This window comes from Acartia tonsa, chromosome 8 (genome assembly GCF_053477335.1).
Source record: "Acartia tonsa isolate MP-2025a chromosome 8, ASM5347733v1, whole genome shotgun sequence".
Classification (NCBI taxonomy): Eukaryota; Metazoa; Arthropoda; class Copepoda; order Calanoida; family Acartiidae; genus Acartia; species Acartia tonsa.
In genome coordinates this window covers 12,580,456-12,600,519 of record NC_137267.1, presented here as the reverse complement: position 1 = coordinate 12,600,519, position 20,064 = coordinate 12,580,456, and the positions used below count along the sequence as shown (strand labels likewise).

Below are 20,064 nucleotides of genomic sequence, written 5' to 3'. Positions count from 1 at the left end.
TTTTAATTTTTTAACAATCCACTATTTTGAAAATAACAAACAACAAATCACTGCTTTAAATGCTTGAATAAAACGAAAATTATGTAAATGGAAAACTCTTTATTGTATTCGTCTTTTCAGATTTCCAAAAAAAATGTTATTTTCTATCACTATAGGGAATGGTTATCATATACCGCGAATGTTTTCAAGAAATATTGCAACATTAATAAAGGGAACAGAATTAGCAAATAAGATAAAATCGGAAGTTAGAAATGAACTGATCAATATTAGACAAACAAAACCAGAATTTGAGCCTCAGTTTGTTGCAATAGCCATTGGTAAGTTTGATTATTTTAAAACAAGGATGACAACATCCATAACAGACGGCCGGACGAACGAACATACTTTTAATACTTTATTCAGGGGTGTATATTCTGCAAAATTGACCCTGCTAAAGAGGGTATAAAAAACGACCAAGCTGATATTGCTTGATTCACTTCTACAATAGACAAAAAAGGGTGTCCCATAGTGTAGTGGTTAGCGCACTACGCTGTGGTTGGGAGAAACCGAGTTTAAGTCCCCATATAGACTTTGCACTTGATTGACAAATGTTGTCGCAATTTGTCAGATTATGATCACGCAACCTTCCCTAAGATGCCCTAGGGTTGTAAGGGGGGAGATTTATAGGAAGTTAGGATTCTATAAATTAAGCAGCTCTAACCATGCTTTCCCTCATCCATGCTCCTCGTATGAGAGTGCCATTAATTAGGATGGCTTAATATGGAACACCTGCCAAAACTCTAGGCCAGGATGATGTAATAATTGAGTAGCTTCCACGAGAATTGCGGGTCAGCTTGTAATGTAACATAGAATACAATCAGCTGTGCGCGAAGCTTACCAATCTAAGATTGGCCAAAGGATTCTCACTTCCAGTCTCCGTGTGCATCTGAGTCCTAACTTCAGAGAATCATGGCTACAACAACAACAACAATAGACAAAATGAATTGAAATTGATTGCTAAAATCGAAATATATCTTCATGTCTTAAAATAGTGTATTTTTTAAAAAATAGGTTGAAAAACATACTAACTTTAAAATAGGGATAAAAAATAAAAAATATGTGGTTGAGGAGAAGAAAATGTAAAAATTAGGAGAACTGAAAACATTTTTTTCTTTTTTCTTCCCTCCTTGGTGTAAAAAACTAAAAGAATATGCGAGAAGGGGGAAAATATGAAAAAAATTAAAAGTTCTGCAAATATTTTTCCATTTTTTCCCTTTCCATGCTGGAAAAAACCAGAAGAGGAATTGCAGCAGTGGAAAAAATTAATCTTGTGCAGAATATAACTATACACCCTTGTACTTGATAAAAATCCTTAGCTAATACATTGTGCCTAATTGTACTGGGAATCCCTATTTTAAAAAATGAAGTGAATTGAACCTAACTTGTGCCGAAATCATTATGCCAAGTTTTAAATTGATTGCACAATTCTAAATGCCTGAATAAATGGGCTATCCTTTATAAGCGGAATCCAGCAACGTTGTATTATATTCGTTATATTTCTTAAGGTAACAATCCCGCATCTTCAATATATTTACAAAGAAAACAAGAAGCTGCAAGTTATTGCGGTCTTAAATCAAAGGTATATGCCTTGAATTTGATTTAATCTAAGAGGGGAGGGAGGGGGGGTTAAAGGGGGGAGGCGGAAGTGACACTTTTTAAAACCAAAACTAAAAGTCAAAGAAGTTCCTTTGTCTTTTAGTTTTTGTTTCAAAAAGTGTCACTCATCTAAAAGTAACAGGAATTCTAACTTTTTGTACCGAAGGATCTTTGACTTGATGGTTTATATTATCTACGACAGACCTACAGACAGAACATATTGAACTTTAGCCTTTCTTAGATATAAAGTTTAACTTTTTTACCTGTTTTTATGACGTAAAATAATATTTGATAATACTTATTACCTACAATCTTTCTACATACACGGTAAATTATTTCTAAATTCCTTCTTTTTAGGTTATTCATTTCGAGGATACAATTTCACAAAAATCATTAATAGATGTAATAAATCACACGAATAAGGTAAAAATTCACTAAAAGTTTTTCCATTGAAAAGGATAAGTCTTATTATAAAAATCAGGGAAAAGGGAATGTGATTCAGACAAACAATTCTGTGTGAAAGTTTCCCCTCAACCCCTTTTTATTTTCTCCCCCTTCTTACCCACTTCCCTTTCAGTTACCCCAAAAAAAACAAGTTTTACTTCAACTTTACTCCAACAAAATATTTAATTTTCGGCAATTTCAAATGGAATTTTGACTGAATAGTAGCCCCTGATAAAAACTAACTTACATATCATATTCACAACTGAAACAGTCTAAAAGATTGACAAAGTGAAAAAAATTGCGTTTCAATGTTTTTATTTTGAATGACAATAGAATAAGTTAGTTTATGCCCCTGAACCGAAGTTTGAGAAATGCATTACTTTGGCCCAAAGGTTCCTGATAAATCACCACTTCCCTTCCCCATAATAATAAAATAGTCGTCACTTACATCCCACTTTTTCATGTTATTTATGATTTTAGGACCCAAGTATTCATGGAATAATTGTGCAGCTACCCTTGCCAAACCATTTGTGTGAAACAACCATTTGTAATGCTGTTCATCCAAGTAAGGTAATTAAATTCATTTTTAATAGCTAAGCTTTTCTTTAATTAGGTTAGGTTCGTACGTCGGCAACGGATAGATCTTATCGTTTATATAGGCTATTTAGAATCGATTTTAAACTTGATGTTTGCTGTAACATTTAGAAAGCATAGCAACCTATAATCATTAACAGGGATAACTGACGTTCTACAAGTGTTAATGTTCGCTGCCCTTCACTTTATCAATGTAATTATCCATGTTAGTCCAAACTTATGTACAAATTCATTCTGTGTTTGTAGTAGGAAGGATACTCTACATATTATTGTTTCTGTCCGTCTGTACGTCCGCGAAGGATATCTCTAATTCTTAATTTAGGGATGTTACAACTTTGATTTTAAAGCTTGGTTGAAACTTGATCTTCGCTTCTATTTTTGCTGTCATCCTTGTTTTTACTAATATTATGTTTTAGGACGTTGATGGATTTACACAAACAAATCTGGGTAAATTGATGCAGGTTTTACAGCTTTACTTACATTAAAAAATTGGATACCTATTTAATAAGACAAAGGGGGAGGGAGGTTGTGCTAAAATTCCGTAAAGGTATGAGTTTTAAGTCTTAAAAACAGTAGGTAGTATAACGATAAAATTTTTAAAAAATTGTTGTCTAGTTCTATTTAATAAGGAATGCACATATTTAGTGAATATTATCGTTCTACTATTTTTAAGCCTTAAAACTCATACGTTTACGGATTTTTAGCACAACCTCCCCCCCCCCCCCTTTGTTTGTCAAGCTTTTTTAAAAGAACTAAAAAAATTCTTCAATAATGTAAAAATGCAATAAAAACAATACATTTTGTCTTTACCTACCTATTGAAATACTTGAAGTAATTCGATAATTTTTTAGGCTATATAGTTATAATAAGATTACATAGGTACTATAGAAATATTATTGTATTGAAAGTAATAGCTATAAAGCACTTTAGAAAATGAGCGACAGTAATATGATTCCTTGTACTGCATTGGCTGTTAAAGTAAGTTAACTCTTTGTATTATACTAGCGGGTACGCCACAAGGGGAATATGAGTGAAGTTGGGAGGGGGATTATTCGACCCACCACTTATAATTTTAGTTTTAAAAAGAAAGAAGTAAGAAAATCATTTTAGGGGTTGTCATTTCTAAATTCTAGGGGCGATGTCTCTTGGCAGGGTGTTGTTTCACTCCCCCAAAATAATTATGAACCTTCTCATGGCCAGTAAGAAGCTTCATTGTTAAGTTAGCGAGATCTTAAGCTACAGATACACAGACAAACAAACATCTTGTTACTCTTATATTTTTTTTTTAGAAAATCATAGAATCAGAAGGAATAGAAACGTATGGAAAAACCGCCGTTGTTATTGGAAGATCTCACAATGTTGGTCTGCCAATTGCCATTATACTAGGGGCTGATAAACAAAAAGGTATTCATTATGCTTTCCTATTTATCAGGTTGTAAAATAAGTTTTTTTTTGTCTGTCTGTAAAGATGATTGATTTCACAAAACTGAGAGCTCTTTGTAGAGGAGCTTCAAATTTATCCTATGATGGGTTTAGTCGTTTTTTGCATCAACCCCCCTCCCAATTTATTGCATAGCCCCTTGTCATTTGATGAAAGTAAAAAATTCTTGTCTGTCTGTCTCTGCCCCTGACTGTGTGTACCGTAAGATCTCGCTAACTACTACGCTAATTATAGACTAACTTGCCATAGAGTTAAAACTTAGAAATAAAGAAATCGTAATTTAAAGCGAATATCTAATATATTTTAGGAGGCTTTGATATGACCACTGTTAGTTGTCACAGAGCAACACCAAATGAAACACTTGCTTCTGTTTGTAGGTAGGTATTATTATGTTATTTTGCAGCCACACCACTACTTTCCTTTTTTATTTTTGAACTTTTAAATTAAACAAGAGTGACAACATTCTTAAGAAGCGAAGCATTGAAATCTAAATTAATTTGTTAAAAGATGAACAAAATGGTAGAATTTGTAAGAAATATATATCACATGCTCTGCTCATTAAATAGCTGATTCCTGTAAAGAAATTCCATAAGTCAGTTTTATATTTCATTTTCCAAAAGAATTATTCTCCTATTTTGTATGGTTTGATAGACAGACCCAAATATATAGACATATTAGATATACCCAAAGTTTTTGAGCCGAAGAATAAACTTGTGGTTATTAAATTCTGGGTACAAGTGTAATTTACAATGTAATATTGTGTTAGGTATAATATGAACTTATCTATTTAGGAATGCAGATATAATAGTATCAGCTGCAGGAGTACCAGGATTAGTGGATAAAACTATGGTCAAACCAGGAGCTTGTCTCATAGATGTTGGATTAAACAGAGTCAAGTAAGATTTTTATTTTTGATTTAACTATTTTTTAAGGGGTAGGGAAGGACAAAAAATATAGCCGTAACCATTTTCGAGAGCTAAGTAAAGCTTCCATAAAAAGAACACAATCGGTTCATTATTGATTGAAATCTAAAGGCTCAGACAAGAAACTTTTAATTTTATGTAATAGGATCCTAATTTCAAAATGAATTAAGAAGATAATTGGGAAAAGCCAATATTTAACCTTATGATGTTATTACAAAAAATCTAAATTATTAGATTAAAGATAAATAGGTAGGATATTAATAACTTAAAAACTAAAAATTATTAACCTTGATAATTAACTACAAAATAAAATATATTGTCAAATAATGCTATCAAAATAAATAAAAAAGATAATTACTCAATAAACATTTGATTGTTAAAATAATGACAAAGTTAAATATTTCAAAAAAAGGAATAGTTCAAACACACTAAATCATAAAAAATTTAATAGTTAAACATTTTTATTTATCTTCTTAAGAATTAGATAAAAATAACCCCATGTTATTATTAGGTTTATTGATTAAAAGTAGTTGCTCTACTAAACAATGTAGAGGATGAATGGTCAAAGGATTGATTCCTATTGATTTTATTTTATATTGGTTTTGCATTTGTTGTGTTGGTATGGCTCAAGGTCATGGATTAAATATTCAGTTGGAGTTGGTCATAAGACTTGGATACCTATTCAGGTTATGTTAAATTTCTTTAGTCATTTCAGAATCTAAAATTTTTCCAGGATAGAATCTGTAGAATTTGAATGATTTTTTCTTAACATAACATGTAAATTCCCTTTGATGATCATCATCTCCTGGGAAATTAGGTTTAATTTAATGTTTAAGTATATTTGCCTACCTGTATAATTTGCCTTGTCATTGGCTTCTGCTCTTTTGTAGTGTTGCAATATCACAAACTTTTCCAAGGGTAATGGATACATCCAAATAACAACATAAAGTTATTTCATTATAAGATAAGGGATGTTAAAAATCATTGGAAAGTTATTGCCTTACTACTTAAGTAAGAAACAATCATTAATAAAAAAAATAAAAATTAAGAAACTAAATAAATTAGGTTGTCTCTCTTATTTAATCTCAAACCTTCAAATGTTGGTGGTATAATTGAAACACTTGCAATCCATATTTGCAATATCTGCAATTGTTTTCTGCCAGATCTATGATTTTTGCTGATTATGGTAAACTTGATTAGATATATAAACAATGTATATTGTACAACATTGCAATAAAATCTACAAGATTATGGTTTATTTTTGTTGAAGGGTGAAGGGCAATGTGAACAAGGAAGTGCTTTTGACTTACTAGCACAGCTGAAGTAACATATCAGGAAGTGATAGATTCTTTTAAGGTTTAGATGATTAGAATTGTTATCCTTGTAATGTTATAAAGATTTTAATCTAGATTAAATTGATTTTTTTCTAGCAAGATGCTTAATCAATCAGAATCAATACAATTGAGCATTTCTTTTTATAAGTTTGTATAACTTATTTGGGGAAAATGGTACTTTTCTTCTCATTTCCATATTATTGACACTGTCCTATTTTCTTATGATAACTGAAATTTATATCCCAACCTTCTAAAATAATCATTAATAGCCAACTCTTTTTCCTTCTTCATTCCATGAACAATTTGTGCATCCTAATGCAAATAACTTTTTGCCTAAACTTATCCCAAAATGGTGTTTTTGTTGTTGTTATCATTGTATATTTATGTGTGTGTTTGTATGTTTGGAGGAGAAATAACAAAACTAGTAGTTTATTGAACATCTTATTGTCTTGGTAGTGAGACGGATCAAATTTTGTGGAACCACTTGATTCAGATAATACATGTTCATTAATCCAACTTACATTATCTATTAACATTATTAGACAACAAGATAAGAATTAAAATTCATAGGTAAATTTTTTCGTTCATCCAACCATTAATTTTCTAATCTTTTATCCATGCATTGCTCTTCAAACTCTTTAATCCATCTATCCATAGTCCCTATTTTGTTTATTTTTTATTTATGCTAAATTGTTAATTTAAGAAGGTACTTTCATTGCAATGAGCAATATTCAATTTTGATCCACTCAAGTGGATGTTTCCTGAAGACAAGAGGCTTAATGCTATTTCATGGATGCATCTCATTCAATATGGAGATTAGATATCAATATTTGCCAACACAACTCAACTCAACTTAAAAGGACACTACCTATCAAAATAAATCTAATTAAGTGATAAAAATGTTAAAATTTCAGAGAACATGTCTTTCAATTTTACAAATCATAAAGAATGTTTTTCAAATACCTTGTTTACTATTGTTGATTAATATATCTTTTAAACAGATGCAAAAAAACTACAGGAATAACTTTTGATAGTGTTATTTACAAATATAATTAACATATTTACTTTAATCATATTAAAACTCAAATTAACTCTGAGTTTACCTTTAATTGAACTGAACTCAGTATTTGTGTAGGTATTGTTGTTGTATTGTGTTTCAGGATTGCAACAACTTGTTTTCCCTTTCTTTAGGGATAAACTTGATTAGTCCTATTCCATTACAAGGGGGGGGGAAGTTCTGACACATTTGCGTAAACCTGGTGTATAGGCTTTATCTTTGGGCTGAGAGGATAGATTATTAGGGATAAAATCATTCTTATATGATGAATTTCCCCCAGATTTAAGATTTTTTGGATAGGCCTACAGGTTCCGGAGCTCCAGGCCTCCAGGTGGTCTCTGTACAGGTAAAAATTAAAAATAAGATTTTTTTTTTGAAAAGTTACAGGTTAACTTATAAAACAAAATATGCTTCTTTTTGATTGTTATTCACATATTTGAAGAAAAAACATACATATTTTGTCTCATAAGCTGACATCTAACTTTAAAAAAAAAAAATTTTTTTTTCATTTTTACCTGTAGAGAGACCACCTGTAGGCCTGGAGCTCCGGAACCTGGAGGCCTATCCAAAAAATCTTAAATCTGGGGGAAGTTCATCATATAAGAATGATTTTATCCCTAATAACCTATCCTCTCAGTCCAAAGATAAAGCCTATACACCAGGTTTACGCAAATGTGTCAGAACTTCCCCCCCCCCCCTTAATGCAGCTATTCCATCAATTATAATATCATTTATTATTCTTAAGTTGGTGGGGGATAATAGGACAGTAAATTTTAATTAGTAATGAAATTTCTCAAAAACATTCATAGATTTATCTCTTATTTTATATTATACTACGCCCCTAGAGGCCTCTAGGGGCACTTGAGGAGGAGAGAGTCGAATTTAATAATTTAATTTCTTATTTTATATTTTAAAAGAAAAAGCAAAAAAAAAATTTTTTTTGTGGGGGGGTTTGAAATTTTTTTTTTTGGGGGGGTTTGCTCCCCCTCATTTTTAATTTTAGTTAAAATTTTTTTTTTGGGGGGGGGGATTTTTCATTTGTTTGGGGGGTGGGGGTGTCCCACCCCCCAAGAAAATAGTTATAAACCTTCCCAGGACCTATGAGAAGCTACCCTGTTAAGGAGATCCTTCGGTACAAACACACAAACACACAGACATCCTGTTACTTTAGTATAAGGATAAAATGTATCGTTTTTCTCTGTTCAAAGCAGAAAATTTTATTTGACACTATAAATTTAGTCCTGTCTGATTTTGTGAAATATTGTTCTTGTACCTATTGTATACCTATTGGTCTTTGAATTGCTACAATTTATCATTTGGGTTTATTTTCTAATCTTTGGACAATTCAGGTATTTATAACTAGAATTGTATTTGAAATTATGGTTGAATTGGTCAATTTTATTATTGGCATATAATATTTTTTTTTTTTTGAGAATTCTTTTTCAATTTTAAATAATTGTTCTTATTTACAATTAAGTTAGTTAATAAGTTGCCCTTCACTAAATGGAATGACTTTGTACCAAATGAAAATGATCAATAGTTTGACAAAATGATTATTCCAACTGGAAATTTGATTTTATTGGTTGCATTACTTGGTCCTAGAGAGATTGCAGCTACAATTTTAGGTATTGGTCAATTCGAAAAAAAATAGTTTAGTTTTTATGCAGATATTTTTAATAAACCCAATATTTATTAGTCCGTATAACTGTAACGCGAAAGTGTCTTATTTGCCTTCTCTATTATTTTATTTTAACTCTTCAGTTTTATCTTCCCCTGGTGTATTGATGTAACTTTTTTAATAAGCCAAATACTCATTGAAAATTTTAATATAATTCTTAATGATTATACCATTTTATATCATATCCTATTATATAAAGCGAAGGATCTCGCTAACCGCTGAACTGATATAGTTCCCCTTTACTATGAACCTTCTTAAAAGTCCAGGGAAGGTTATAACTATTTTCAGGGAAGGTTGGAATCTTCACCCTATCAAGAATTTTTCTTTTTCTCCTCCTTCCTTAAGTGGCCCTAGAAGCTTCTAGGGGCGTAGCCGCTAGTGTCTTAAAAATTTTCTGAATATTTGTTTTCTTTCTACTTTTATTTCTGAATTGCATACATTAAAGAATCTCCTCCTCTCTCTCTCTCTGTGCATTTTATTGAATTTGATACCAAGTAAAACCTCTCTTTGATATATTTGATTTATCATGATTTATGCAGCACTTAATGGATATAATATGATTGGATAAAATGTTTTGTTCTTCAATAAAACTAAGTGTAAATAATAATTTTACTAAAATAGGAGTTTGAATATAAAGGTCAAATTAAAAAAAATTGAAACATAGTTGTGTGGGCCTCTTGTTTTGGATTTTATGTTTTATTCTTATAATTTAAAAACCCTTATTACCAGTGTGCCGGAGCCGTATAATTTTGATGCGGCTCCGGCTCCGGCTCCGCGGAGCCGTATTTGGAAATACGGCTCCCGGCTCCGGCTCCGGCTCCAGCTCCAGCTCCGGCTCCGGCTCCTACCTTAAAATTAATATATCAATTTTTTTTCATTATTGAATTTGATGAAATAAATTAAATAATATAAAATATTTTGCTTTTATTTGATTAAAGCTATATAAAAGTAGAAGGATGTGTGTCTATTTGTTAAGTAACAATAGTTTTTCAGTTTATTATATGGAAATAGACCGTTGCCAAATTATAATATTACTTTAAAAAATCATTTTTAGCTAGTCCGGAGCCGGAGCCGTTTTTAACGAAAAATACGGCTCCGGCTCCACCAAAAATGTTGCTGCTCCCGGCTCCCGGCTCCGGCTCCGGCTCCAGAACACTGCTTATTACACATACACACACCACTATGTATTTCAATATTGAATTTACAATTATTATAATGTAGGGAAAGTGAAATATTGGAATTCATCAAATGCAAATTCAACATTATTAATAATAGCAGCTACTCTATAATCTGAGGTTTATAGTGGGGCTGTACAATAGTGGCAATTTTCTTTAATGGATTACAAGAGACTCTTTCTGCCATTGTTACATAAGAGGGGCAGTCTAAATATTTGCTTTTATCCTATAATATAAAGTAATAAGCTTTTTTTGTCTGTAGCGAAGGATCTCGCTAACCTCTGAACCGATATGTTTCTTCTTTACACACACCCTGCCTTAACCAAATAAAGGATAAACAAAAATTACCATGGAAACGGACAATGCAGCGTTCAAATAGGACCTAGAGACAAGTAGAATCCATTGAGAATGAAATCTTAGCTGTTCCTTCTTGCCAGATATTTCAATTTTAAGATTTAAGGTGAAAATTACAAAATTCGCCAAATATACAAGGCAAATCTACTTTTAATACAGGAAGATTAGATCCATTTTATTTGTTAATCATGCTTCTGATACACTTTTTAAATCAAATATAGTCTTAGTTAAGTAAAATCAATGAAGCAGTTGTGATTTGACTTGAATCTGGTTAACTTGTCTTTGTTTTTTACTTGTTTTCTTAATCATAACAATCATCAGGGACTAGAACTCTTTACACAATGTGTATACACTTAGAATAGAGATGTCTAGGGACACCCTCTGTAAATCAGCCAATAGGATGACACTGGAATAACAATCTGGCTATGTTATTGCTAGAGATATGTACAGATTTTGGCTCAAAAGTGCAAAATGTTTCATTTTGTTTGCATAATGAGTCACCTATAAATAGATGCATTTCTTAGGTTAAAGATTTGCGTGAGTAAATCATATCTTGTAAAAATCTATTCTCTCATATAATAAGAAACATATGATAAAACATATAGTAAGTCACCTATGTATAGTTGAATTTATTAGGATAAAGTTAGCTTTCCATAAATCATTTTGTGTAAATATTTTGAACTAATTAAGGGCTGAAACTTCCCCCAGTCCAGAAGTTTGGGTGAGGTTAACAATCCTTCCCTAGAAAAAAAACCTGCTTTTGTTCAATCTGCATTATTTCAATGGATTGTATATAACAAATAAAAGAACATAAGTGTTTGTATGCTAGAATTTTTTTAAGTTTGAATGATTTTGGGTCCAGTTTGACCATCTAGATATACTATATCTATTGGTCTAAGATATTATTATACAGGTTATTTGGTTCCTTGACTGTATGATTATCCAGTTTTTATGTATTTAATGTTGTGTTTTCAAGTATTTCTATAATATAAATCTGCTAAGTAATAATTTAAAATCAATCTGTTTTCTTTAGAAGCTTTTCTAAATTAAATTTGTTTAACATAATGGAAGACTGATTATGATTGTAACAAATGTATCTTTGCTCCCTATTAAAGTATGTCTATTACTCTGTTTCTGTAAGGTTTCCTTCAAGTTATTGTTTCTTCTTTCATGGTCTCTTGCTGCCTTGGTGGTACCTAAAGTCGGTGCTGAGTGGGAATTTGATCATAACTATAGATGGAGGAGAGGGATTCTTCTTACTTTAGTTCTTAAGACATCAAAAAATTCATTTTCCTGTTCTAACTGTTTGGTACCAATCAGAGATTTAGAAGATTAACTTTGATCTTCTGGTTTATGAATATAAGTCAAGATTTTTTGGTCTGTTACATCAAGTTCACTGAAGATCTCAAGCTTTCTAAACATAGTGCCAAATCTTAGGCTACCCTATATGCAACGACTTGGACAAGGGGTTTGTAACAAACAGTGTAGTATATCTAGATGGTCAAACTGGACCCATAATCTGATTTACAGAATGCTAACTCTTTCCTAAGAAATACAACAATAATACAATATTCATAGTTGGATTATTATTATACTAGCTGCTACACCCCTAGAGGCCTCTAGTGGCACTTTAAATGTTTTTTTTTGTTCCAGTCTCTATGTTACCTACCAATGTTGCGTTCAAGTCTCTCTTTAAGTCTCTATGATACCTACCAATGTTTCATTCAAGTCTCTCAAATACTTTCAAAAAAATTTGATTTTTCATGATTTCTCATGGAAGGATGGTGGTACCCTCTCCCTAAATAAATATAAACCTTCCCGGGACTTATGAGAAGCTACCCTGTTAAGGAGAACCGGATCGGTTCAGCAGTAAGCGAGATCCTTTGTTACAAACACACAGACAAACATCATGTTACTTTAGTATAAGGATATTGTTTGTATATATTTTACATTATATGCCGGAATACATTTTTACAGGATATGATTTACCCAAGCAAAGCTTTATCCTAAGGAATGCACCTATTTATAGGTGACTCATTATGAGAACAAAATGAAAACAATTTGCCCTTTAAAGCTAAAATCTATACATTTCTTTACCAATAACAAAGTCAGATTATTCTTCCAGTGTCATCCTATTGGCTGATTTACAGAGGGTGTCTATAGATATCTCTATTTTAAGTGTATACACATTGTGTTTAGAATTCTATGCCCTAATGTTTGAGATGGTTAAAAAAACAAGTAAAACACTAAGACAAGTTAACCAGATTCAAGTCAAATCACAACTGCTTCATTGATTTTACATGACTAAGATTTTATTTGATTTAAAAAGAGTCCTCACAAGCATGATTTACAACAAAAAAATATCTTATCTTGCTGTATTCAAAGTAGATTTGCCTTTATATTTAGCGAATTTTGTTATTTTCACCTTAAATCTTAAAATTGAAAAATCTGGCAAGAAGGAACAGCTAGGATTTCATTCTCAATGGATTCTACTTGTCTCTAGGTCCTATTTGAACGCTGCATTGTCCGTTTTCATGGTAATTTTTGTTTATCCTTTATTTTGTTAAGGCAGGGTGTGTACATTGAAGCCTCTTATAGGCTTGAGATGGTTTTAGGCTATTAAATTTTTTAAAGATAAGTCTGGGTATGGTTTTAAGCTATTTTTCTGCCTTTCGAATATAGAGCCCCTTGATGCTATGGGCGCAGCTGCTAGTAAAATATATAGAGCCATGGTTTCTATATTTTATTCTGAAGTGATTAGAGTTTGTTAAATTAAAACGCTTTTCGCCTGTCTGACCGGCTGAATAATACAACTCTATTTGCTGGACCGATTTGGCTTTGTTGATAGCCAGGGAATGTTTATTATGATCATACAGACTATATTTCTTTTTGATATACTAGCGGCTTCGCCCCTAGCCTCTAGGGGCTTTGCCCAAGAGGTGATAAAAAAAAATTATTGCGAGAGACCATAAAGGACCATGGAAACTCCTTCAAAAAAAAAAAAAAAAAGAAAAAAAATGGGGGGGGATTTTTTGGTTTTTGGGGGGGTTGGGGGTGTCCCACCCCCCGAGAAAATAACTTAAAACCACCACAGGACCAATAGGTAGATACCCTGAAGAGTAGAATCCGATCGGTTCAGTGGTTACCGAGATCTTAAGGGACAGACAGACAGACGGACGGACAGACGGTCAGACGGACAGACGGACAGACAGACATCGTTCTACTTTGTATTATAGATTATATCTTATACAAAAGTAAATAAAATATAATACCTATTTTGCATTAGATATAGGATTTCTGAACTGAATTGCCTTCTGTCTTCAAATCAGAAAAGAATCTTAAATAAAAAAGTTATATCAAGTGTTGTTTCTTATAATAAATACAAAACTTTTAATAGCATCTTCTTTCTATTATTAGAGTTTAGATAAAAAGAGGTAAGTTATAGTTTACCAAATTACTAAGTAATGCCCTTACTTGCGGCTGTTTGATCTAAAAGTTGCAAATATCTTTTCATCTTGGATATAAAAAGAAGAGGGTCTAGATTGAAGACTTATACAAAACTGTTAATATTACTAGAGCAAAGGAATTCTACTGATAATTAAGGTCTGTCTGTCGGTATAAAAATGTAATTGTACTAAAAGCTTTATATAATATACTCAAGTAGGTTGTATGATACAACATGAAAATACTCCAAGCAGCGTTTATCAAAATTCAATTTGCAATAGGGGAGACATTAACAATTCAAATAGAAAGAAAGCATGCTTGCTAAAGATTTTCAATAGTTCATATCAATAGGTAATTAAACAAGGATGACAACATCCATAAGTAGCGAAGCTCAAAAATTATGAATAGACATCTGGGGAAAATGATCTATAGAGTATGTTATAAAAAACTTCAATAATAAAAATCACGAAACCTTTTAAAATTCCACCCGTTTATCTTGAACAGGAGTTAAGAAAATCACAAAAACTTTAAAAACTAGGAATCGATCTAGCACCCCAACTAATAAGGGTATCGTAATAAAACTTAATGGAAATATGTAGAGTTTAAACTTATTCAATCCCTGAAATTTTCAGCTGTCTATATTGTATAGGGATCGAAAAAATCAAGAAAACCTAAAAATCTAGGAATCGATCTAGCACCCCAACCAATAAAGGCATCTTAATAAAACTTGATGGAAATATGTAGAATTTGAATTTATTTAATCCCTGAAAATTCCAGCCATTCATCTTGAACAGGAATTAAGAAAATTGCAAAAAAGTAAAAATCTAAGAATCGATATAGCACCCCAATTAATAGACAAATGGACAAAACAATGAATAGATTAGATGCGCACATGTCATAGTAATCTTCACTAAAAATTTCAGCTGTCTATCTCTAATAGGAGCTGAGAAAATCACGTTTCTCCCATAGCGTTACTGACTGACTGACTGACTGACTGACGGACAGACAAAGTGAATTATAGAGTAGCTTCGCTACTAAAAAAAGATTAAGTACCTCTGGTGCTGCAACCACCACATTTTAAATAAACTGCATAAAAAAAAGGTCGAGGGGGATTTTTTGTCCCACACCCCAAGAAAATATCTTAAAACCGCCATAGGACCAGTAGATATATTCCCTGAAGAGGAGAATCCAATCAGTTAAGTGGTTACAAAGATCTTAAGCTTCAGACGGATGGACGGACAGACATCAAGATAATTTGTATTATAGATAGATTATGGACATAAACATACAAAATCTTTCTTCAATTAGGACCATACCATGCAAAAGTTTTGAAAACAACAAAGAGAGATGTAGCTAAAGTTTTTAGGTATATTTAGATATCAATCTGTTTTCTTTTTCTAAAATGAAATGTATAATGCTAAAAATCTGAAATAGAATTTGCTGAATGGTAGGTAGGACCTATATTTCTTCTCTCTTTGGTGTCTACAGCCATACATAGAATAGCAATTTAGTCACTGTAAGGCAAAGGAAACTCTTTTTAGTAGCGAAGCCGTCAGTCAGTCAGTCAGTCAGTCCGTCAGTCCGTAACGCTATGGGGGAAATGGGATTTACTCAGCTCCTATAAAAGATAGAATGCTGAAATTTTTTGACAACATTCCCATTATTAAGGAGCACAATTGACTATAAAACATCATTTGCGGTCGGACCGATTTTTTAAATTTCCTGTCGTTTAAGGAAACAGTCACGAAGGCCAGGCTGCCTTTTTAGCAGGTTTTAGGCTATTTTTATATTTTTCACATTTTTCTCCATATCTTCAGTGTATGGTCCGATTTTCAAAATTATTTCAGTAATAGATATCAAAATTAAATTTCCCGTCTTTTAAAGAAGACAACCATAACGGCCAGACTGCCTTTTCAGCAGGTTTTATGCTGTTTTTTTTTATATTTTTAACATTTTTCTCCATATCTTCAGTGTTTATAGTCCGATTTTAAAAATTTTTTCAGTTGTAGATATCAAAATTAAATTTCCCGTCTTTAAAGGAAATAACCATGACGGCCAGACTGCCTTTTTGGCAGGTTTTAGGCTATTTATAAATATATTTAACACTTTTTTCCATATCTTCAGTGTATATGGTCCGATTTTCCAAATTTTTAAAGATTTTAAGGATTTAAAAATTAAATTTTTTGTCGTTTTAAGAAAACAACCATGGCGGCCAGACTGCCTTTTATCAGGTTTTTGGCTATTTTTATATGTTTTACATATTTCCCAAGATCTTTGTTTATTTTGATCCAATTTTCAAACTTTTATGGGATATCAGTATCAAAATAATTTTTCCCATTGTTATGAGCATCTTTAATATAATTTACTTTGACCATCGTCATCATACAAAATAAAACAAGGTTTCATATTTTTTTTATCCAATAAATCTATTCTTGAATTTAGTAAAAACCTTTTAAATCTACCTGTACGTATTCCCATCTACGATTTTTTGTGCTTCGCTACTTAGGGATGTTGTCATCCTTGTTTATGTCTTATTCTTCCATTATATTAAACAATTTTAGAGGATTGGTGAATATTTCATCCTTATTAACTAGGTAGTTTATTTGAAATTGAAATAAAAGAAAATATGCAGGAAATAGCTTACTATTTAACTTCACTAGGTTATGTCAAAATGATCTTAATAATACCTACTATAACTTGTATCAAATAAAATTCATGAAATATAAATTCCCTTTTTAGCTTTGTTATGAAAGTACGAATTATTATATAAAGAAAATAAAACATACAACCACTTAAACAATACACACACATATTTTATTCCTGTCGATTTCTCTTTTTGAGACTAGTCTATTGTGGAAAATCCTAACAATAAAGTGTATGTCTGTTTGTGTGTTTGTATATTTGTACCGAAGGATCTCGCTAACCGCCGAACCGATCGAGTTCTCATTAACAGGGTAGCTTCGTATAGGTCCCTGGAAGGTTTATAACTATTTTGGGAGAGGGTACCACCACCCTCTCAAGAGAAATCATAAAAAAATCATATGCTTGGGGCAAAGCCATTAGTATCTAATATATTATTAGTTTAATGTCGGCTATCCTCACCCCCTCATTTCAGTTTATTTTAAAGATTTTAGGGGGAGGGTGGGGTCTGCTCAACAGGCTTTTTTAAGGAATAATACCTCTTTCTATAACCAACCAGTTGCCGACGACTTATTTTAACTTGGGTGCACCTCTGTTTCAGATCCGAGACCGGCAAGGATATTGTCAGAGGGGATTTTAATAAAAACGTCAGCCAGGTAAAATATTGACGCACAAATTCTAATATAAAGAGGACAAGAACAAATATATCTATAAGTAGTGTAGCTTCTTTTAAGTACAGATAGATTTCTCAGTATTAAACCAAATCGTAAATTGGATTCAAAACAAAGTAAGGTGTAATAATAGAAGAATAATATGAAAAAATTATACACTTACAAACTTAAATTTCTCTGTGTGTATGTGAGTAGTTTTGCATGCGACAAAAAATCGGATTTGCGGCTTTGTAAATAAGTCAAGACACATAACCAGTTGTGTTAATTGTGTGTGTAGAAAAAAGTGACTTACGTACAGTTTATGATGTAGATTAGCTACGCTATCAAAATATGTACGGGCCTATTGAAGGGTGAATGTTAAAGAGAGGCATTTAATGCGAATTGTTTTTAGAGAAAAGTAGATAAGAAAATGGACTCAAAAATTATGGTGATGTTTAAAGAAATTAACTTAAATATTTATTGGGCAGTGTAAACCTTTTTCTTTAAAGCATCTTTCAATCCTTGTTATGTTAAAATTTCTAATTTTAGCAGAAATAATTTTCCCGTATTTTTCTTTTTCTTTATCCTTTAAATTGTAAAGAAGAGAGAGAAGGAGGCAAATAAGGATAAATAAAAACAATAAATTATTCTTTGAAATGTATTACTCTCAAACAATGCATTATGTTTAATTTTAATATGTCTACTAACTTATTTATGACTTAGAGACGTACTTATAATCATATATAAATGTGTGTCTTTACTAAAAATAAAAACAATCAAAAGAGGGGGGGGGGGGCGAAAGTGACACTTTTTGAAACCAAAACTAAAAGTCAAAGGAACTCAACTAAAAAAAGAGTTACAGGTCTGAGATTTTGCATGGCAGTTGCTTTATAGGGGTACAATATGGAACTGTGAAGAAACGGCGGCGCAACCGCCGAAAACCGCCGAGAAAAGGCAAAAAAAATGTCGGCGGGAAACGACGGTTTTCGGCGGTTGCGCCGCCGTTTCTTCACAGTTCCATATTGTACCCCTATAAAGCAACTGCCATGCAAAATCTCAGACCTGTAACTCTTTTTTTAGTTGAGTTCCTTTGTTGACTTTTAGTTTTGGTTTCAAAAAGTGTCACTTTCGCCCCCCCCCCCCCCCCCCTTTAATTTCAAAAGGCGTACAAAGTATTTTTTGTTTGTATGAGCAAAAAATGCTTCCAAAAAGATATACTTTAAAACTGAATTATGTTCAACAATGGTTTTTATATGTTTAGATTTGTACTATTTTAGGTTGACTGTAGGTTGACCCCTGTCCCCGGAGGGGTAGGTCCCTGTACAGTGGCCTTTCTCATGTACAACACCTTGCTGGCCGCTAAGCTTCAAGCTGGTATTATGAACCAGGCTGAGTAGGTCCCCTTGGCTCACAAAATCTACGAAAATAAATTGAAAAAATCTTCCAAAGAAAAAAAATGTACAGTCTGCTGTGATTTAAAACAAAAATAACAATAAATCAGGGTACACTTATGACCTATTTATTTTCTAAAAAAAAGAAAGGAGGGCATTTTTCATTAGGTTCAGCAAAATTGCAAATGTGGCAAAAATTGTTTCATGACTTAACTTAGTAAAAAATGCCCTCATCCTACAAATTTTCTCGAAAAATGGAAGTTCATTATTTTATTAATAGGTCATAAGGATTATTTATTTTTAGTAAGCCAACAATTTAAAAATGAAAACGAAACCAAAGAAGATTTTGTATTTTAAATTAATATTAGTTTAATTAATTTTAAAGAATTTCTTCATATTATTGTTTAAAGGGGTCGGCAGATTTACCATTATGAAATTAACCTAAAACACAAAATGAAGAGTAACCCCTTTAATATTTATATTTACAAAGCTAGTCAACTCAACCAAAATTCATTATGCCCAAATAGCCATTGTTATTTTTATTTGTTTTACTTTTTTGGGTAATGGAAGAATATTTCCGTCAACCTATGATTGTATCCCAATTTTTACCATAAGATAATGTCTTAAAATGTAAGAAGATTTGTAGCATGAAAGTTACATTTACATTTTAAGAAATTGTCTTTTCTGGACAGTTTTAAAACATGTACAGCATGACCCTCGAAAAAGTATTTTTAAGCATCTGCAGCCCTTATTTCTCAATGAATTATAAAAAAATGCATATGTCCTTGTTCTCCATAGTATTCCACATAAGTAGATATAAAAATATTTTTTTACCTCCATTAACACCGGAGATTTTTAGAGCTAAAGTTTTGAAAAAGTGACTGAGAAAAAGAATTTTTTTTTGTTTCTCTTATTTTTTGGATGGTTATATTATGTTTTTCTGGCAACTGAATAATGATACACAAAGAAAAACAAGTTAACTAATTATTTCTTTTTTATTCCACCAAAAAATATAAATTTTTAATGGCAAAAAATACTACTGAATGAATTGATTATTTGCAAATTTTAGGTTATTTATTAACCCTTATTTGAGAAAAGGATTAATTATGACAGTTGCTCCGCCTACTTTTCTGACATCTCAATAATTTAATAGGGGGTTAATTAAGCTTTTTAGACAAAAAAATCATTATGTCTTAATTTTATTTTCTTTATAACTTTTTTGTTATTAAAGTTAGGATTGTGAAACAAAAACAATTTTCCTGCTATATTCATAAAGATTTATTTGGTTTTTTAATCTTAAACAA

General features: G+C 31.7%; 1 protein-coding gene across 1 annotated transcript; it reads left to right on the top strand.

The window, feature by feature from the left end:
• Nucleotides 1-124: 124 nt before the first annotated feature.
• Nucleotides 125-19,466, top strand: Nmdmc (NAD-dependent methylenetetrahydrofolate dehydrogenase). Its single transcript, XM_080169128.1, has 12 exons — nucleotides 125-317; nucleotides 1,545-1,618; nucleotides 1,993-2,058; nucleotides 2,560-2,649; nucleotides 3,090-3,134; nucleotides 3,604-3,651; nucleotides 3,963-4,077; nucleotides 4,422-4,491; nucleotides 4,906-5,010; nucleotides 17,321-17,375; nucleotides 18,647-18,871; nucleotides 19,065-19,466. The coding sequence occupies exons 1-11, from the start codon at nucleotides 134-136 to the stop codon at nucleotides 18,764-18,766; spliced, it is 972 nt and encodes a 323-aa protein (XP_080025254.1). The 5' UTR covers nucleotides 125-133; the 3' UTR covers nucleotides 18,767-18,871; nucleotides 19,065-19,466.
• The last annotated feature ends 598 nt before the right edge of the window (nucleotides 19,467-20,064 follow it).